Here is a 21,988-nt window from a genome sequence, read left to right on the forward strand (position 1 = left end):
TGTAATGTAAGTAATTTTAATAGTTATACAGGTGCGGTTTGATATTTATATTTATTTTAAAATCTTAAACTCGTTCGTAATGCACAGTTCTGTAGTATTATTAGTCTAATTGTAATTTTATTGTCTGGTGTTTAAATGTGACATAATTAAGTATAAGTACAATTATTGACTTTGATTTGCAACAATTTAATGACAAATGAATTATAAATTACAAAATAAATTACATTATATGACGTCACTAGTTATTGTTAAGAATTTAAATATAATTTTATTACAGAGCGAAGAAACTTGGCGGGCAAGAAAGACATTGTTTGTTTTACCGAAATATTATGTGCTTATCTGTAAATAATATTACAATGTAAATAAGTACTTCCCTAATCTGACTTATCAACTGTAACCTCAATTTAACTTAGCCTTAGTATTTTAATTTAGTTTCAAGTTTTGACTTAACATGATAAATTTTAATTTTTGACCTTTTTATAACAAACACCAAGCAGAAATATTGTCATTGAATAGACAGAGTTTAATATTTTTTAATCCGCTTTACTTAGGTATGTATGTGTCGTTTCCACGCAAAAAGTTTCACTTTGACGCTTCCCATAAGGACGCTTTGATAGGTTATTCGTATAAATATACAAGCAAATCTCGTCCTTATGGTAGGCGAGAAAGTGATACGTTTGACTAGACTTCGACACATATTCAATTTAAAGGGTATGGTGAATAATAGGTAGTTTTAAAACATTTTAACATATTTTTGAGTGTGGCACGAGAAAAAAAATTAGTAGTAGTAGTAGTAGTAAACTCTTTATTGTACATCATCATCATCATTCATTTAAGAGTTAGACTCTTGTCGGTGGAGCGATTTCCATGTATGTCGGTCCTCTGCCTTCTCCTTGACAGCCTGATACGACACGACGTTGAGCTTTTCCTTTACTTGATCTATGTACGTTCTCCTTGGTCTCCCCCTCCGTCTTGTTGCCTCAACTTTATTATACAAAAAGACATATTAAAAATAACATACAATTAGCAAGAAGTACAAAGGCGAACTTATCCCTTTGAGGGATCTCTTCCAGTTAACCTTTGAGTAGATGAGAGGAGAGAGTGAAAAGAGGGTGACAAATGCAGCAAAATGTACAATGTACTTTATTGTACAAAAAGACATATTAAAAATAACATACAATTAGCAAGAAGTACAAAGGCGAACTTATCCCTTTGAGGGATCTCTTCCAGTTAACCTTTGAGTAGATGAGAGGAGAGAGTGAAAAGAGGGTGACAAATGCAGCAAAATGTACAACAAGGTACCAGAAAGATAAAGGATATAAATACATACAAAATTTATAGGATAAACATACATATATTACACAAAAAGGAAAGGGGAAAATACACTAAAAATTGGAAAGAATTAGAACGATATAAAGCAACTATACAATAGAAATATAGACAAATTAATCAGTCAAATCAGATAACCATAGCTTCTTTAACCGTTGTAGCTTCTTTAGTCGTTATTAGAACGAGATTAAATATTTTAAGGAGACAACGTATACTTTTATTAACTGGGTACCCACTTAATATTTATCCAAACACAGACAATACAGTCAAAGTACCTATTTGTAGTCTCTGCCATTCTCTGCGAATGTGACTTCGTAGAATATCGTCCGAGTAATAGTCGACTGACCCCGTACTCCCTTAATTCTCCCGTACTAAAATGCAACCCCCACTGCACACCCTTGGGGTATTAAAGGAATAACAAAATTCCGGAATAGCTAAAAATTAAGGCGTGAAGGCGGAATGCACTTAATGAACATACAAACTTTCACATTTATAATAGATATTGGTTAGATGGCACGACGGTGGGAAACAAGCATACGATCCGCCTTAAGCAAGCGGTTACCATAGCCTGTACGTGTTCACGTCATGTAGCGTATTCCTAAATACCATACATATTGAATTGACTCATGCGCTTGTAAAAAAAAAAACAGATTTTCTCAGCGAATCCAAAATACAGAATAGGTGTTGTTTTCCTGGAACGGTTTTACTACTAATCCCTTCCCTTCTGACGTAGTACCTATTTCGAAAAAATATAAATAATAGAATGCAATACGAAACAACAAGGAAACAAGAAACCGGCTAAGAGGAAAATCCATAACGGAAACTTGATTGGTAGAAGCTAAGTTGATAATGCGATATTAGCATTACTGGGTCATAGAAACATGCACCTTGCTGGCATTACAGTAGATTCCATTTTAAAAACTTCACCACTGCGACGCACTCGTCAGAATTAATTGTCTTGTTTATAGTTCATCCCGAGATCTCTTAGAGACCGGTCATGTAGCGCACAGTGACAAAACCAAATAAATATTCTACCTACCAAATTAAAACTCAATGTAATTATTGATCATAAAATTTCAATAAGTACCTATTTAGTTAGACAGTGAAAAGAGGAAACAGTATAAAACAACATGAGGTTTCAGAGTAAGTAAAAACCAGTTTAGGTTATGTTTAACTTCGGTCAGGGTTAGGTTGATGTTTGTTTACCTCTGTAAATAGATCGCAAGGTACCGTTATTTTTTAAGTACGATACACAAGAACAATAGTACAGTGGTGCATTTCACGACATTGCCATTGTTTTAAAGTGCAGGAATGTACTTTTTACTTGAAACAGCGTACCTACGTAATATAATTCTTCTAATATGCGTTTAGTTATACCGAATATACAATTTTCCATAACTTGTATTGTTTCAGTTTTATTGACAATAGTCTGCTTGACAATAAGAATAGATTCCCAAAGTCTGAAACAGACACGGACTTCCAATAGATATGACCCTGGATCTGAACAGTTATTTTTCGAAGATAATTTGCCCAGAAGTTATAATATTAACAACGTGAATCAAAGTAGTGACGACGCAAAAGCAAGCTTACAACAAGCGCAGACGCAGTCTCTTAATGACAGTCACTTGCGACCTGATCAACAAGTACAACGAAACGCAAGAAATGATAACAAACAGGATGGAGGGTATAAGAACGTAAATAAACCAGCAATTCAAAATGGTAACTTACAGAATCAGTACCAAACATTTAATCAAAACGAAAACTTACACAGTGAAACAAATCATTTACAGAATCAGTATAACAATTTGAATCTGCCATTAAATCAGAATAATGTTCAAAACCAAAATCAATTCAATCCAAATTTGAACCAAAATCCGAACTACCAATTTCAACAAAGTATAGAACTTGCACCGCCTTTGCAATCAAGTCAAGATTACTATTCCAAGCAAAATTTAATGCAATCAAACATCGGTGGTGACAACAGACATACAACTCGAGCCGACGTTCCTCTATCCCAAAGTTCTCAGCAGGTGAATTTGACGCAGGATGTGAAACTTGCGTCTGCGGTTATCTCACATGTTGGTATTTTTATGATGAAGGTAAGCTTTGTTTGATTTTTTACTGAGAATTGAATGACTCCATGTTAATGAATTTATAATTAAGACGTTTGATACAATCATAATTACCTACTGGTCGTACGGTCGTAATCATTAATATACATAAAAAAAAACACTAAAAATACGGTTTTGTTCACAATTATAATATATACTTAAGTTATCAATTATGATACTTACAAGAGCGTTGATTTTCGATTAGCAACGAGTGCGCGAGTGTAAAAAAAACACATATTGGAGAAAGAAATCACAAATAATCGTGTACCTGCCTAATAAAGGGTTCAAGCATCTTTTTATAAAGGTAATTTTGTTTATTTCTCGATTTGACTGTTTCAGAGTGCAAGAGGGAATCAATCAAACGTTGTAGTTTCCCCAATGTCCGTGGTAAATATGCTGGCGCTCCTGCAAGCTGGCGCCACGGGCGTGACTCAAGAACAGGTCTCGAATGCATTGAGATTGTCTCCAGCGAAGTCAGCAGAAGCCTTTCGACTTATGAACACAGCCTTCCGGGTAAGGAATACGTACATAATTACAATATGTCTGTGTATGTATAGCTGCAGCATTGCCTAATAATTTAACATGATTTAACATTGTAATAAAGCTGGAAATTGATTTATTGCATTTTTTTGCTGCTAAGTAAGTATTTTGTTTCCAATTTAGTTGTCTCTGGTAGTGATCGCTCAAAGAGGATTTGTACTGTATTGTTTCTTACAAAGGCTAACTTTACGTTTACAGAAGCGAGGTACCGAACGAAACATTTTGCGATCGGCAAGCAGTATTTTCGCAGCAGATTCATTCGAGCTTAGTCGTGATTTCAAGAATTTTGCCATTGAAAACTTTGACAGCGAAGTATCAAGAATCAGCTTTGATAATCCAAATGCTGCTGCCCAGAAGATAAACTCTTGGATTGCTAGTAAGACAAACGACCAGATTGATAAGCTGGTATCACCAGGTAAGAAATGTAATAATATATATGCTTTGGCTTTAGCGGCTTTCTTAGACTTCATAAAGTAATGTTAGCACGAAAAAAAACACTCGTGTATATACTCCAGATATCTCGAGGACTCGTGACTTCTCATAGGCATGATACTCTAACAACACTATATACAGTCGAATAAATCCTTGTTAAATCACAGCCATAATACTAAGTTGAAAATATGTTAACCTACGAACTCAGTAATTAAACAAACTACGATAAGCAGACGAAATGAAGACGCCTTTAGAAATATTTAATGCAATTTCCTTCTCGAATATTGAATCATATCAAAAACATTACATGTAAAAAGATGCAAGTCTCGCAATGCAATTCTTCTACTACAAAAAAGTTTTGAGATGTTATGTGAACCAAGTCAGTTATTTTAGTCAGTGCCAGGGGGTGTTAAACCAAATAATCAGTACCTAAGATATCTTTAATTTTTAATACGTGTAATGACTTGGCCTTACTTCCGTAGCAGCAAGTAACATAATAGCAGCAAGTAACTAAAATTAAGTAACATAATAAATAAAACCCTTCATGGGCGAGCATATAACATAACAGCAGCAAGTAACTAAAATTAAGTAACATAATAAATAAAACCCTTCATGGGCGAGTCCGACTCGCACTTGGCCGCTTTTAGATTTTCTACCTACTTCCACCAAAAGCATAGCCAACTTTTGTATCTTTAAAATCTTTAAATCGTCTATTTTTGCCTTGGAGGGAAATCTAGACATGTGTGTGTGTGTGTTTGGGGCACAGGAGGTCTTGGTCAGATTTTCCTTTGTATATGACATCTATTTTAATTTCATAATCCTTAAATGTTTCAGATTCCATCGGTGTTAACACCCAACTCGTGCTTGCCAATGCGATATACTTCAAGGGTATATGGGAGACCATGTTCAAACCATCAGAAACGTCACTACAGGAGTTTAATCTGAGCAATGGAAGCAAAAAATCTGTTCCGTTCATGACGCTGCGAAGTGGCTTCAGGGCTGGTTTAGATAAGGCTAACAAAGCCATTGTTATCGTTTTACCTTTTGAGGTAAGGACGTTCTTGGAGATTGCATTTTAAGTTATTATCTGCTGATGTTAATTTGATTGATAAGTCACTTATAGAGTTAGTTCTATATCGGCCAAACTTGAGCATGAGCATTAGTGTACTGGTAATTCAAGGAAACTGGATTGTGGCCTAATTCCACCTGGGTTGGAAGGTGAGAGAGAATTCGATGGCTTTCGTATAAGTAACGCATACTTATAGTTCGTTTTTTTTAGCATTAGAAATAAGGTAAACAATTTTGATGTGTCTTTTAATTGAAAAACACATTTTAAAAATAAGTTACGGCAAATATGTAACAATTATGAATCTAATACGATCCTTTATATTCTTCTGCTTTCATAAGTAATAGTTTTTGATTTTTAAAAAGCGTTTTTCAATTAAAAGACATGTCAAGATCGCTTACCTTCTTCCAAGTTCTTTCTAATGCTAAAAAAACGAACTATAGTGCTTGTCCCATTTTTTGGGATAAGATTACCAAGTGGGCACCAGGCTTCCAAAGCGAGCCGTTGCAAAAAGCCGTCATAATCATAAAGCTAGGAACATTATGCTAGCTTGAAGTTTATGTTTAAGCCTAATTTGGAAAGTAGGTATGTCGAAAAACCTGCGTAGGTCGCTGTAAAATTGTATGCAAATAAAATTATGATAATAAATGTATTTCCAGAACAATGAATATTCTTTAGTGATGTTGCTGCCCGTTCCTGGTGCAGACGTATCAGCTGTGTTGACGTCACTCGACGGCGAAACTCTAGCTAACTACCAGAACTTACGGCGCCAGGACGTTCTTCTCGAAATACCGAAGTTCACTGTTCGTAGTAACGCTAATCTGCAACCGATTTTCGCGAAGGTAAGTCTACCCAATGAACCTAATTTAGACTTGGTCAGCTATACTTAGGCAAGCCTGAGGGCCTACTGCGAACTACGTTTGACGTGTTGCCTCCCTGTCAAACTTAAGTACGAATTTACAAGTGCGACAGGGAGGTAACACGTCGAACGTGGTTCGCGGTAGGCCCTCTGGTTGACCACACGCCGTGTACAACGGGCAACTGGCAGCCACAATATCTGTTTTTAGTTGCAAGTTGCATGAAGTTGCAAAGCAGGTTTTAGATCAAGCAGACCAGGCGGCCTATTAGACATTGCTTTGTGTCTCTCTATAGCACTTCCATATTAGTGTGATAGTGATAGTTACGTTTCCTTCGCTACGTAGCGTTAGCGATTGGCATGTTGTCCATAAGGCCGGGCCAACCACAAACCACGTTCGATGTGTTGCCTCTATGTCGCACTTGTAAATTAGTACGTAAGTGTGACACGGAGACAACACGTCGAACGTGGTTCGCTGTAGGCCCTCAGGCACTCGCAGCAGGCAGGTCAGTCACTTGTCGTTAGAAGGAGAATAGGAGATCTTTATTGTTAGTGAGGAATGTAAGTGTTTTAACATTGAAAATGTTTTTTTTAAAGATGTACAAATTAATTACTGGCTGATGAATATGACGAATTTACAGAGTTGTATTCGACCGACTCTAGCAATATTTTTTACGACTTATCAATGAATAGGTACCAACCGCTATTTTAATTATGATAGTTGATAAAAAGAGGATTTGAAAGGCATATTATTTTCAGATGGGAATTACAAAGATGTTTACTCCAACTTCGGAACTCAGCAACATCGGTCTGTACCGCGCCACCTCGCCCCAAGTCTCCTCGGCGGTTCATTCTGCCATGATGTCAATAGATGAACGCGGCGCCACAGCCGCCGCATCTACAGTGGTTGCAGTCGTAGCGTTGTCATTCGACAATCCGTCCGTTGTGTTCAGGGCAGATCGGCCGTTTTTAGCTGTGCTGTGGGATAATCAGCTAAACGTGCCTTTGTTTATGACTAAGATTGAAGACCCTTCACTGTAAATTTATATCTTGCCGATTTTTGTGACGTTATTTTAAGGTAATGCTAAAAGTTGTAGGTAATTTTCTTTACGAGTCATGTAGTCATGAATGAGGAGGACTTTGAAATTAACACAATGTAATTGATTGGCTCGTAGTACCTAGTGTTACTGAAATACTCGTATATTTTTATAAATGCCTATACAATAATTAGACTCTGTTCGAAAACAGAAGAGTGGTGCATGGAATGTGCCTATTGGGTGCCATACATACCACGACTCTTCTCTTTTCGCACAGAGTCTATAGGTTTAGATTTATATACACATTACAATAAATAGTGCACAAATGTTTATATTTTAAAGTTAGGTGTACGTAAGCCAATAACAAATTTTGGATGTCAACATGCCTATAACATGGAAATCCACTTAAGATAAGATTAAACTCAGGAAGGATACTAGTTAAATAGGTAAATAAAAGCTGTAATTTTCAACTTGAATATTTCATAATCATTGTTTTTGGTTTAACATGTAGTTTCGTTTGCATTCTATCCGTATTTTTTAGTGAATTAGTTACTGGAATCGTCACCATATACATGCTTAAATATTATGGATGCTCGAAAATATAAATATATTTGGCACAAGCTTCAAGATGAGCTCGGGAGAGAGAACCAATATATCTTAAAAACCTCATTAGGTTCAACGATTACATTAAGTCTTGATCTCTGCAATGGAATAAATAACTTAAAACCAACAAGACTATCTCTTGAATCTCTTAAACAGGTTGATGACGGGATCATCAGCGAAGGTTTTCAGTTTGCCATTGTAATATGATTCAATTTCCTGCAAACTCTTTCCCTCTGTTTCTGGTAAAAAGAAGTATAAATATATAGTTCCTAGAAAGCTGAAGGCAGCATATACGGCATAGGTGCCCCATAGATGAGTGCTTGTCTCCAAGTCGATAAATGTTTTAGTAGCAATGAAGGTTACTACGTAGTTTAAGGCCGCCGCTATGCCTTGAGCGGTAGCACGACTCCTGTAACAACGACATATAAATATTTTACAAACAACATACATTATTATATCCATTGACGTGTAAGTAGATAGCTGATGATTTGTCGTCACACGTTATACCTCCTAAAGACTCCGCATTCACATAAACTACTCGGGCAAGAGCCGCACAACTCGGTTATATCTGTTACAAATGTTACAATCGTCGAAGCTTAACCTTATTTCTACAAAGGCATACGCACCACACATATATACTAGATACATGTATCTATATATTATCGTCTATAAGGTAAGATCTGTACCTCTCGTAGACTGATACCATTAAATAAAGAAAATGATTGAAACTTATAAGTACCTACACAGGATTTATCTACATTATATTAAGTTACCGAAAAGTAATCTTACCTAAATGGAAAGACTTCTCCAAGCAGCACCCATGGTACTCCAAATCCGTTAAAGATAGTGATCGCATAAAACAACACGAGCGGCACATAGCTCTTTGTGTCAGGAAACGTATCAGTGTCGTAGGAGAAGACGGAATCTGGTACGTTTTTCTTAGCGTAGGCGCTGAGAGCTGCGCACGAGATGGCAGCGCCGAGCATGGCGAAAAGTGCCAGTTTGCGTTTGCCGAAGATTTTGATGAACCCAATCGTGACGATGCTAGTGACCAGGGTAAGTATGCCAACCATGAGCTGAGGAAAAAAGGATACACATATTAGGCAAAATCTTTAAAATGCTCACTTGCTATATAAAGACAAACTGTTGTAAGACCGAAATCGATTATTTAGTCGACATTCAAAGGCGGTATCGTTATGGTAATGGTAAAATTGCCGTGACAACTTATTCTAATGAGACACAAGAGTGAAAAATGTATTCCGTACTATTTTTAATAGTTTAGGTCTCACGTTGCCTTGGTAAAAAATATGTTAATTGCGACGCTTGTTTATTTAATAGAGTAAATAACTCTTACCACAATGTTCTTTCCGTCGTGTGCCATTCCAAGGGCTCCACATACATTGACCATGTTTGGTCTGGTGGGGACCAATCCGCTCATCACCAGGAATGTGAAGTACAACAAGACGAGAAGTAGCGGTCGGAGAGTCTCCTTGCACAACATTACGTATCTAAATTTCAGTATCAACCTGTGAACAAAGACGCACTTATTTTCATCATTTTGGTTTACAAACAAGTGCGATGTTGACTAACAAGCGGATGCGAAAGTTTATGTATGATGTAACTAAGCGTTGACGATGACTACTAGGATTTACATGTTGAATACATAGGTTGACGAATCAACACAATGCAACAGTTGGCTTTGTCGACGATTACCGTCAACATCCATACAATACTGCACACTGCTGCCTAGTTATGTACAGTCGACGTCAAAGATAAGTTTACACTTTTGTCCCTTACTTCTTTGTAGTAAGGCAAACAAATTAAACATATCTTTGACGTCGACTGTACCATGTGCTGTGCTGTGACCATATTCTGTAAGATAATCCCTATTAGGCTGCTATGAGGACAAAATGGCATTCCACTAATTCGTTATTTCACTGACCTCTTAATAATATTCATTTTGTCATGTTCGCAGTCAGTTGGCATCTTATCATTAGTTTGTTGGCAGATGACGCATTGCTGTAAAGTCTTAGAGTAGACGACGAGGTCATCAAACTCCTCTCGAACGTTCTCGGGTGTGGTCCAGCCACGGAGATAGCACAGTGACTTGAGGGCTTCCTTCTCACGTCTATGGACCAGTAGCCAGACTGGTGTGTCGGGTACCTGAAACAATTTATTTTGCATGATTTGCATCAAGGAAGGATAACATTCCATTTCTGACCGCAGCTGCATTAAGTTCGAAGGCGTCGGTGTTATTGTCAATTTCCATAGAAGTGGACTGTCCCCTTTATGTGCATAGAAAGGAAAGCAGTAACTACATATTCTATTCAGAAATAGTAGTAGTAAGAATACTAAATAGTAGGTTTCCAAGATACTAGAAGATATTCGTAGTCGTAGCTGAGGTATCTAAGCCGGTACTGACTTAATCTCTTTATAATTACTATTACTCGTAATTACCCCATCTTCATAGCTTCAGTTCATTGGTCAGGACGGTAATGGAGCCTAAATATAAATTAACTACATCAACTTCAAAATTGCTACAAAAGAGTGTGATGACCACCTGAATTATTTCTAGTCTATGTGCCGTGACCCCTGTTCTTAGCAGCTGGCGGCCTATCCAAGGTGACGATCGCTTGCGCTTCGCCATCGAATCGCTTTGTGTATCTGTATCACTCTTCCATATTAATGTGACAGTGACAGTTGTGTTTCGTTCGCTATGGAGCGTTAGCTATTTCCATGTTGGCTACGCCTGGTTACATACCAACAGAATTAAAAGCATGGAGAGGACGGGTGCGACGAGGCAGATGAGCGCGGCCCTGCGCCAGTCCACCACGGTGCCCAGGAAGTACATCACGAACACACCGATGGACGTAAACAGCTGGGAGAGAGTGCAAAGGGCTCCGCGAATGGTTGGCTCGCTGTAGACAATAATGGTCAAATTGTAGATTAGGCCCACCATCCCACTAACCTGGGGTTAAGTGATTAAACCGTTAACCTAGTGTCAAATTGTACTGGTAACCATGGCAAGGTTTAACCGGTTAACCCCGGGTTAGTGGAATGGTGCAAGTGGGCCTTAGTAAAGTAAAAATGTAATGTTGGCTGTTGATACTCGTATTTTCGCAGCTTCTGATTCGATCATCTGTTTATGTTTCCGTATTTTTAAAGTCATAATCATCTTCCTTCATCTTATCATCATCTACCATGTTAAAGAGTTGTGTGTCATATTTAACTTTCTACAATCTTAAATTAAAAAATAGTAAATTCATATCTTATAAGGAATGAATGATTGTTGATATCTATAGATATGGTTTGTTTGACGTTACGAAATAGTAGGTAAGATCAAGTAACATTGACCTAAAACAATAGTGATATCATGGATATTTGACACGCAATTAAGGTAATACCTACACTGTGATATCATGCAGACTAAGTTATTACCTACTTTATGACGATGGCCTATTGACAAATATCAATAGGTAGTCATTTCATTCATTAGACGGCACATGTTTTCCAGTTTAAAGTAGCAACTTGCCAAAAATGGCACTTAGCATATGAGTACGAAAAATCGGATTATGCGATGTTTATGCCATTATTGTTTCCACCTAGTCGCGATTCTACACAATATGAATTCCACGCAGCTGAAGTTTATCACGAGCGTTATTCTTCACAGTCATTATTTCAACACAGTCTTGATTCTACCTAGTAGCGATTCTACACAATATTTATTCCACACATCTGCAGTTTATCACATGCGTTATTCCTCACAGTCATTATTTCAACACAATTTTGATTCTACCTAGTAGTGATTCTACACAATATTTATTCCACACATCTGCAGTTTATCACATGCGTTATTCCTCACAGTCATTATTTCAACACAATCTTGATTCTACCTAGTAGTGATTCTACACAATATTTATTCCACACATCTGCAGTTTATCACACACAAATATATTACTATACAATCGTCGCAACTCTTATTAATGTTCGACATCGGTCACATTTCTGGTAAAAAGGCACCTTATATGAGTATTTTTTACCCGACTACGGCAACGCAAAAGGAGGGTTATGATTTTGACCGGTATGTATGTGGGTATGTATGTATGTATGTATGTATGTATGTTCATCTGTTCCCTCATAACTTCTAAAGTACTTATTATAATTTAATAAACGATATGTCATTCGAATCGTCTTAATCGTCCGCTGGTTATAGGCTATATGGCGTCACAAAAAAATGAACACTGCGCCCTCTACAGGTCATTAAGTCACGAACCAAAAAACTAAAATTAAGTAATGATGATGTGTTATACATCATTGGAAAGAGCTCAATTAGCACATTTCAAATATATAAATATTGTTAGCGTTTGCACCCGGCTTTGCTTGCATGCGCCAGATAAAACATTAAATTTTCGGTTAGGTGATTCGAACTATGAATCTACAAGCGCTCTGGATTCTATCCGCGTGTTACGCGACTACAGCGATACAAGAAGGTTTTTGCAAAAGAACTTTGTTTGGCCGCTATGCATGGTGTTTTTTTTAATGTCCTGCAACATTTTATAACGTGAATAGGTATAGAAGTCCTGATCAGCCAAAATGTATGAAACAGTCAATTCTTTTACAAGATACGTACGTGTTCCGAAGCCGGGCACCTTCGACGCCCTCGTACTAAAATTGTCGGGCGTAGCCCGACGTACGCGTTCCAGAGCCGGGCGCCTTCGGCGCCCTCATACTAAAAGAGTCGGGCGGAGCCCGACGTACGCGTTCCAAAGCCGGGCGCCTTCGGCGCCCTCATACTAAAAGAGTCGGGCGTAGCCCGACATATGCGTTCCAAAGCCGGGCGCCTTCGGATAGAGGATAGCCGTGGTCGTATGCCACATTACTTTTTTAAGTTTATAATCGTGGCATACGACCACGGCGATCCTCTGAATCTCTGTAAATATATAAAAAATTCAGTAAATTATATTACGTTGTACTTTATATAAAAAAAATGGTAACATATATAATATTTTCTGCTTGATATTTTAGATAAGAATTCTATCTTGTTTCATAATTTTTAGAGCGCGATTTGCAGTAGTCGGGTTTTAGTTTTTGAACTTATTTTTTATTTAATTAATTTTGGGGTCATGATTTCGTTACTAACTTTTTGAAGTCACTTTATATTACTTTTGCGAGGGCGTCCTCAGTACAGAAATGCACGCAGAGCGCCGCCTATATCGGGCTACGCCCGACTCCTTTAGTGCCTATGAGGGCGCCGATGGCGACTGTCTTTGGAACGCATACGTCGGGCTACGCCCGACTCTTTTAGTATGAGGGCGCCGAAAGCGCCCGGCTTTGGAACGCGTACGTCGGGTTACGCTCGACACTTTTAGTATGGGGGCGGCCAAGGCGCCCAGCTTTGGAACGCGTGCGTCGGGCTACGCCCGACTCTTTTAGTATGAGGGCGCCGAAGGCGCCCGGCTTTGGAACCCGTTTGTCGGGCTACGCCCGACTCTTTTAGTATGAGGGCGGCGAAGGCGCCCGGATTTGGAACGCGTGCGTCGGGCTACGCCCGACTCTTTTAGTATGAGGGCGCCAAAGGCGCCCGGCTTTGGAACGCGTATGTCGGGCTACGCCCGACACTTTTAGTATGAGGGCGCCGAAGGCGCCCGACTTTGCAACGCGTACGTCGGGCTCCGCCCGACTCTTTTAGTATGAGGGCGCCGAAGGCGCCCGGCTTTGGAACGCGTACGTCGGGCTCCGCCCGACTCTTTTAGTATGAGGGCGCCGAAGGCGCCCGGCTCTGGAACGCGTACGTCGGGCTACGCCCGACAATTTTAGTACGAGGGCGCCGAAGGTGCCCGGCTTCGGAACACGTACGTATCTTGTAAAAGAATTGACTGTTTCATACATTTTGGCTGATCAGGACTTCTATACCTATTCACGTTATAAAATGTTGCAGGACATTAAAAAAAACACCATGTATAGCGGCCAAACAAAGTTCTTTTGCAAAAACCTTCTTGTATCGCCGTAGTCGCGTAACACGCGGATAGAATCCAGAGCGCTTGTAGATTCATAGTTCGAATCACCTAACCGAAAATTTAATGTTTTATCTGGCGCATGCAAGCAAAGCCGGGTGCAAACGCTAACAATATTTATATATTTGAAATGTGCTAATTGAGCTCTTTCCAATGATGTATAACACATCATCATGACTTAATTTTAGTTTTTTGGTTCGTGACTTAATGACCTGTAGAGGGCGCAGTGTTAATTTTTTTGTGACGCCATATAGCCTATAACCAGCGGACGATTAAGACGATTCGAATGACACATCGTTTATTAAATTATAATAAGTACTTTAGAAGTTATGAGGGAACAGATGAACATACATACATACATACATACATACATACCCACATACATACCGGTCAAAATCATAACCCTCCTTTTGCGTTGCCGTAGTCGGGTAAAAAATACTCATATAAGGTGCCTTTTTACCAGAAATGTGACCGATGTCGAACATTAATAAGAGTTGCGACGATTGTATAGTAATATATTTGTGTGTGATAAACTGCAGATGTGTGGAATAAATATTGTGTAGAATCACTACTAGGTAGAATCAAGATTGTGTTGAAATAATGACTGTGAGGAATAACGCATGTGATAAACTGCAGATGTGTGGAATAAATATTGTGTAGAATCACTACTAGGTAGAATCAAGATTGTGTTGAAATAATGACTGTGAGGAATAACGCATGTGATAAACTGCAGATGTGTGGAATAAATATTGTGTAGAATCGCTACTAGGTAGAATCAAGACTGTGTTGAAATAATGACTGTGAAGAATAACGCTCGTGATAAACTTCAGCTGCGTGGAATTCATATTGTGTAGAATCGCGACTAGGTGGAAACAATAATGGCATAAACATCGCATAATCCGAAAAATCTCAGTACTGGGGATTTTTGATGACTGGTACAAAATAATAAAGTCGTGTATAATGGCCAAATGCAAGCAAGAATAGTTTTGTTCTTTTTAGGGTTTACTTCAAAGCGTTGTCTCGCTCATATTTCCCTAAACGTGACTTTCCTTACCTTACTTCACCGACGTAGGAATTGATTGGCGCTTCCATGACCCCAGTGCCAAATCCAAGGAGGATATTAGCCAAGAAAAGCGTGGGAAGGTTCCAACAGAAGAACATGAGGAGCCACGCGCACACGTGAGGCAGGTTGGCGATGAAGTTGGCCTTCTTGCGACCGCAGTAGTCCACCATGGGCCCGGAGAGAAGTGCTCCGATAGGCTGCGCTAGGAAAGCTACGCTTCCTGTAAATTCAGTAACAATAGGATAAAAAAACTATACCTACGAGTACCCGTGCCTCTTTTTGGGATTATAATTACTAGCATAGGAAAAAGTTTGATTATCTCTGCCTGTGCTCTACTGACAAACAACTCCTGACAAACAAAAGTACAAGTACCTACTATATAGTATAATATAGGTACTGCAATTTTGCGATAGCGATACCACAGGGAATTCACCTTTAGAAACTGCGACTAATTATGATTACTTATAATACTTATGAATATCATAACATTTACCCACCTATGTATACAATAATAAAGGATGATTCACGCTAGACCGAGCTGTGCCCGGGCCGACGTCCGACGTGTAATTTTCTATTGACGGCTGATTGTTGATCACGTAGTGCTTTCCATAGAAAACGAAGCGGCGGAAACTCCGGCCCGGCCCCGGCCCGGTCTAGCGTGAGTCATTTTTAGGGTTCCGTACCTCAAAAGGAAAAAACGGAACCCTTATAGGATCACTCGTGCGTCTGTCTGTCCGTCCGTCTGTCACAGCCAATTTGCTCCGAAACTACTGGACCAATTAAGTTGAAATTTCGTACACATATGTAAGTCTGTGACCCAAAAACGGATATGTAACGTGAACAAATGAATTTTAAACATAGGGGCTACTTTTGGGGGGTAAACCATAAAATTAAAAATCAAAGTTTTGCAAACTATGTCGTGTTACATATCAAACGAAAGAGCTCATTGTGAGAATCTGAAATATATTTTTTTTATAAATTTACGATAAAAATTTTAGAAGTTATTCAAGAAAATAGACAAAAAATGACCATTTCCCCCCCCTCTATCTCCGAAACTACTAAGTCTAAAATTCTGAAAAAAATACACAAAATAGTCCTTTACCTAAAGATGACAGGAAAACTTATTACAAATCTAGAGTCAAGCGTGAGTCGGATTTAAAAACAAAAATGCGGTTTAGGATTTTTTAGGGACACAGCCGCAATACTTTAAGTGAAACATGATGTAGACAGCTATTGCGAAGGCCCTAGGCCGATATCCGCATAAGGCCGAAGACCCGAAGCGTCCCGAAGAGGCGTGCCTTTAGCTTCAAGCGTGAGTTGGACTGTAGATAAAAAATGCGACTAGGCTGTATCTGGCACACAGCCGCAATGGTACTTGTAGTACTGATTGATTAGGTTACTAGGTATTGTCACGTGTTTTAAAAAGCACTATACAGGGTGGCCAAAAAAATAAATTAAGTGTATTCCCGTTGCCGACGTGCAACCCCGAAATCGCGAAGAAAAATTTGGCTGTTTCATACGTTTTGGTTGGTCCGTTTTCTATGGGAGGATACATTTTTTTTCGCGATTTCGGGTCCCATAGTAAATGTTGCTCAGTAGGTATAATCCCAAAACCTCCCTGGCTACGGGAATGTGCGTATTTTTTGGCCACCTTGTAGGTATTATCTCTCTTCGGCCTTCGCTTTTAAAACACTTGCGGAAGTTGTAGGAAGCGCGACCCGTCGGACGCTCCGAGTTTTAAGCTCTACGCGGAGCCACAGAATAAATAATAGTACTAGGTACAGAAGACTCACTCTCTAACAAAACGCGTCTGTCACGATCAGCACAGATATGGCCGCTAGGTGGCGACAGCGCCACGCGCGGCTTATGGCAAACCCCAAAATTGGGGTCGAACGGATGTACTTTTAGCTACCTGTAGCAAAGCGACGAAATCGCGGAGTGAGACACGCCTGGCGGAGCTCGGTCTTCAGTCTTCGCATTTAGACACTTGTAGGTACTATTGTTCGGCATTTAATTTCCTATCTAAGCTACTTTGCATATTTGCAGAGATATAAGCCACCACGCCAGAAAACTACATGTGTTGAAAACTTGATTGACTCATTCGGGTTTTTCAAGACGTTTCACTTACGTCACGTTACACGTACAAAAAAAATTGTTGAAAATTGTGTGATGTACGGAACCCTTGAAACGCGAGTCCGACTCGCACTTGACCAGTTTTTTTATTTAGCTCCAAATGGCCATCATGAAATAGGTAGTTGTAGTTTCCGCCTACATTAAAGGTCATTACCAAGATCTTATTGTCAATGTTGTTCTTTTTTACTGCAGAATCGTGCCATCTTCATGAATAACAGATAAACTATTTATTATTCGGGTGTTAATATTGGTTTATCTATAATTATATGTATAATAATTTTGTTATTTTCGATTGTAAGTTACTTCCTAGTAGGTATAGGTACTTATTTTTGATTTGTTGCTTTGGCTTTGGGAATTCACATTCGACAATTAAGTACAATTCTGATTACGACTAGGTGCTATGGAAAATTTTAATTATTTACTATTAGTATTTATAAAAGACTAGGTACCCGGAGAAAAAGGAACTAGGTATTCATTGCGCAGAGTGAAAACGACTAGTGGGCTGACAATGCAAGTAGGTAGTTATCATTGTCACTGTCTCATCTCATTTACTCAGCTGGAACATCAACTAGTACGTACAATAAGAGCCATTTGCACCATCCTTCTAACCCGGGGATAAGCCGTTAAACCGTTAACCCCGTGTCAAATTGTATTGGTAACCATGGTAACTTCAGGTTTAACCGGTTAACCCGGGTAAGTGGAATGGTGCAAGTGGCGCTTAGCACGTGAATATATATATTTACAATATATGTACATACATTGTTTGTAGTCAAATGTAAGTTGGATTAGATACGCGGAAAACAATGCTCATCTGCACAAACCTTGAAGGTGATAAAAGTCGCTGTAGTATTACAGATTATTGAAGTAAACCGTGTCGGGGAAAGTTATTTAATATGACCGATAACATGCACGAGTATAGTTCATGGTCGACATTTCTCTAATTCTAAATACCTACGTTCCTGTTTATTTTATGGCTTTAAATCTTTCCATGACCTTGATCAAGACAAAACCAGTTCTAGCCAATTTCACTAAATAAATCTTGAAACAAAGATTAAGCTGTTTGTTTTGAGGAAGTCTTTTACTAACTAGAATTTTTGCTTTGCGCTCTCAAGTCTTGAACAAAATCTTTTTTGTCTTTCACAGCCTATTTTCTCGGAAACTATTGGACCAATTAAGTTGAAATTTGGTACACATAAAGTATATTTTTTATTCGGTAGACTACAATGACATTTCATAGTATAAAATGACATTTTATATTCATATTATGAAATGTCATTTTAGTCTACGGAATAAAAAAATAGACTTTATGTAAATTAGTGACCCAAAGATGGACACAAACAAAATTTGTATTAAGTATCAGTAAAAATAATAAACAAACCATTATTTAATGCGAGGTCTCAGTTCGGGACGAACTGCTAGTTATAAAATTGTAGGTTGTTGTTGTTGTTGATTGAACTTCGCTACTGGACTGGTGTAATGATTGAAGTGCACTTGTTGAGTTTGACTTTTAAGGCAAGGCTAAAGTTACCATCCAATTTTATTGTAACTCAGTAGGTACAAATGTTAAACAAAGTGCTCCCTTCCTGTAATTTATTACATATAAGAAGCATTACAACTTACCGAACCATGAAGCCTGTCGTTCATCTAAAGAAAGGCCTTCCGAAGCGTTCAGGAGATCAGGCACTGCGATAGTTGAGAAGCTGATGGCCATGCCCAGGTCCAACAGCAGCAGGTTTGGAGACATGCATGCTACAACCTGGAAATACATGGAAATGTTGCCATTACGTTTTAACTGATATTAATTTTGAATATGTAATTAGTGAAAACCAGTTTTCACCAAGGGAGTTTACGAAAATTAGTTATGACTGAAAAGTCCCAGTTAAAAGTAGTTTTTACCGAGGCCTTACGGAAAATTAGTTATTTTTAACTAGTTAAACGCGTTGTCACTGAGGCGATAATGATTAACCCTTTTTCACTAAAAAGAGGTTTTACTGTGACATCTAAACATATACAGGTATACCTCAATAGGTAAGCAATTTCAATTGTGAATGTGAATGGAGTCAACGGATTATTATTCAGTTTATTGACTGAAATAAAATAATGATTACTAGGGAAAATCCTGAAGGGCTTCTATTGTCATTTAATTAGGACTTTAAAACAATGTAAACAAACAACGTACTCGGGCATTCCACCAATCAGATACCTGCGTGATGCTTATACAATACAAATCATTCATCATTCCGCGCAGATGAAGTCGCGGGCAGAATAGATATCATGGATATACCTATTATAGAATCGAAGAGTAGGGTCCGAAGGGTATTCAGTATGAACAATAGTTGTTAGAGTTGGTTCTACTTAGTGTTTCAACTTCAACCGCTTTCGGATTCCTGGTCGCGTATTAGCGGTTTTCCAGTGGGTGATGTAGGTCCAAATAGGTAGGTCGTTTCGTACTATGCTACAATATTTTTTTTATTTTTTTAAGGACTGTAAAGCGGGACATGGTTGCGTTTAATATCGATGGCATGGTTGCATCTCGCAACAAACCGCGTTGAGTGGAGGAACAGTCTTTTAAGGGGCCGCGAAACCCATGATAGGTCCTGGTTTTAGGACGGGCAATAAAACACAAGCGTTTTACTTGAGTCACAAATGCGGGCGATTATGCCGTTCAATGGTCGGGTTATATAGCCACGAGCGGCGCTGTTCCTAGAACATAGATGCTGCTTAAATCATCTGCTAAGATGCACAAGGCCTGAATGATGTTGACATTTCTTTATTTAGTGTCATAGGTAATATTAAGTTTTAGATATGCAAACCGTATGGAATGTAATATTTATGCAATAAAGTTACGCAATCAACCGTAACAACGGACTGCACAATTTTTTAATTGACATTTTATTACTTTTTCAATAAGGCAGTTCTCTGTGACAGGGAGCTACTGAACATACTATTCTGCTTCATAATGAAGCTATTATTACTTAATAACTAAGTTGGAGGTTGTATACCATAGAAACTATTTAGTAATTTCAGTGTCAGGTAGAATAGATGGTTGTAGACGTTATCGCGATTATTGCGAATATATAACCCAAATCCCTCACCTTACAGCACTACGCCACTTTACCTTACAGCAGGTTATTTTACCTCCAAAACCTACACGATAAAAACTTTGCGTTTGACGTTAAATTGTGATTCATTTTTTTGATTCCCTATGGTTATCTATAATATAACACATCCAGACCACACGTACACCAAAATATGACAGGTTATTTGTTTAACTCAGAAGGCACATTTTATTTAACATAGCCTTGTGTATATAATTATCACTCAACATAAATAAACAATAGGTGAACTAATACCTGCGATGTGACTGATCTCAATCGACTTATTGCCGGTCTTCTAAATTCGACTTCCGCAGATTCAATTTTAAATTTGTGCACCATCGTTATTCACACTTAATTAAAATATATATTTGACTATTTTAAATAATACTTTAAAATACAATAATTTATAAGATTCAAAGTACATTCACCCCAACTGTGTTAATAAATGATAAACACTCTGTCATAGTTGTTAAAGTTTGAAGGTAAGTTGAAAAGATTTATTTTAGATGGAACGCGAGCAAGACAAGCGTTCACTGTAGCCCGGCGACGTTTGAATGAAGGTTTATGCTGAACCATAAGATTAAATATGTTGATGTTGTTGTTTCACTGCTGCTATTAGTCAGTGTTAAATAAAAACAATCAAGATACTGTACCTAACTATTGTAGATATAAAACCCAAGACAGGAATTTTACCCATTTGAAAGCATTGTTTACGTTGTTTACCTACTAAAGCATGTGAAGCATGTCGGATGTTGAAAGATCTACTTAATATAATTATGATAAATAAAAAAATATTTGGAGTTGGATTTTTACAAGAGGGAATTTCATGCGTTTATTTATTTCATGTCAACTTTGTTACGAGTAAGTACAGCTACAATGAAATGTGAAGCAATTTGATATAAAAAACCGACCAAGAGCATGTCGGGCCATGCTCATCGTAGAATTCCGGAGACCCGTCCGTCGCGATAGACTGTCTTGAACGGGCTGCTCTGAAAATATTCACTTTATGAAAAAGTTGTAGTTAAAGACCCCTATTCGTTTCAAAAGACCTATCCAACTATTTTAATGGGTAACAGAAAACTATTTTTACACTTTTTAGGGTTCCGTACCTCAAAAGGAAAAAACGGAAGCCTTATAGGATCACTCGTGCGTCTGTCTGTCTGTCTGTCTGTCCGTCTGTCACAGCCTATTTTCTCCGAAACTACTGGACCAATTAAGTTGAAATTTGGTACACATATGTAGGTTTGTGACCCAAAGACGGACATATAACGTAAACAAATGAATTTTAACCATGGGGGCCACTTTTGGGGGTTAAATCAGAAAATTAAAAAATACAGTTTTTCAAACTATATCATGTTACATATCAAATGAAAGAGCTCAATGTGAGAATCTCAAATATATTTTTTTTATAATTTTAGAATAAACAGTTTAGAAGTAATTCAAGTAAATAGGCGAAAAATGACCATGCCCCCGCTTTATCTCCGAAACTACTGGGTCTAAAATTTTGAAAAAAATACATAAAATAGATCTTTACCTATAGATGACAGGAAAACATATTAGAAATATGTAGTCAAGCGTGAGTCGGACTAATTACTTAGTTTTTGATCCGACCCCTACGGGTTTATTAAAGGAATTCACTCGCTTTTCACATATAAAAAATACATTGTCAAAAATGGGGTAATGTACGGAACCCTTGGAACGCGAGT

General features: G+C 38.2%; 3 protein-coding genes across 4 annotated transcripts in view; 2 read left to right on the forward strand and 1 right to left on the reverse strand.

Annotated features, from left to right (window-relative positions):
- The window catches only part of LOC134667670 (uncharacterized), a 115,764-nt gene that overhangs the window by 14,530 nt on the left and 79,246 nt on the right, over positions 1-21,988 (forward strand). The window lies entirely within an intron of this gene.
- LOC134666643 (serine protease inhibitor 42Dd-like) lies at positions 2,287-7,857 on the forward strand. Its single transcript, XM_063523864.1, has 7 exons — positions 2,287-2,472; positions 2,743-3,428; positions 3,780-3,953; positions 4,179-4,395; positions 5,247-5,461; positions 6,138-6,320; positions 7,094-7,857. The coding sequence occupies exons 1-7, from the start codon at positions 2,460-2,462 to the stop codon at positions 7,373-7,375; spliced, it is 1,770 nt and encodes a 589-aa protein (XP_063379934.1). The 5' UTR covers positions 2,287-2,459; the 3' UTR covers positions 7,376-7,857.
- LOC134666649 (facilitated trehalose transporter Tret1-like) lies at positions 7,835-20,822 on the reverse strand. 2 transcript variants are annotated; one of them, XM_063523876.1, is made up of 8 exons: positions 20,538-20,822; positions 18,805-18,940; positions 15,043-15,271; positions 10,736-10,892; positions 9,917-10,137; positions 9,329-9,500; positions 8,764-9,050; positions 7,835-8,383 (listed from the first exon to the last, which is right to left on the reverse strand). In XM_063523876.1, exons 1-8 carry the CDS (start codon positions 20,619-20,621, stop codon positions 8,107-8,109), a joined length of 1,563 nt encoding a protein of 520 aa, XP_063379946.1. In that variant the 5' UTR covers positions 20,622-20,822; the 3' UTR covers positions 7,835-8,106. The 2 variants fall into 2 exon arrangements, with proteins under 2 accessions (XP_063379946.1, XP_063379954.1); XM_063523884.1 differs by having other exon boundaries at positions 15,043-15,267; positions 18,801-18,940.

The sequence above is a fragment of the Cydia fagiglandana genome, chromosome 1 (genome assembly GCF_963556715.1).
Source record: "Cydia fagiglandana chromosome 1, ilCydFagi1.1, whole genome shotgun sequence".
NCBI classification, from domain to species: Eukaryota; Metazoa; Arthropoda; class Insecta; order Lepidoptera; family Tortricidae; genus Cydia; species Cydia fagiglandana.

Bases quoted from the DNA above. Each gene is read 5' to 3' on its own strand.
- LOC134666643 (XM_063523864.1), top strand. The intron at 3,954-4,178 runs GTAAGGAATACG...TTACGTTTACAG, and splicing joins TTATGAACACAGCCTTCCGG to AAGCGAGGTACCGAACGAAA. The intron at 5,462-6,137 runs GTAAGGACGTTC...ATGTATTTCCAG, and splicing joins TTATCGTTTTACCTTTTGAG to AACAATGAATATTCTTTAGT.
- LOC134666649 (XM_063523876.1), bottom strand. From the start codon at position 20,621: ATGGTGCACAAATTTAAAATTGAATCTGCGGAAGTCGAATTTAGAAGA. The intron at 10,138-10,735 runs GTATGTAACCAG...AAATTGTTTCAG, and splicing joins CCATGCTTTTAATTCTGTTG to GTACCCGACACACCAGTCTG. The intron at 9,051-9,328 runs GTAAGAGTTATT...TTTTTTCCTCAG, and splicing joins ACGACGGAAAGAACATTGTG to CTCATGGTTGGCATACTTAC.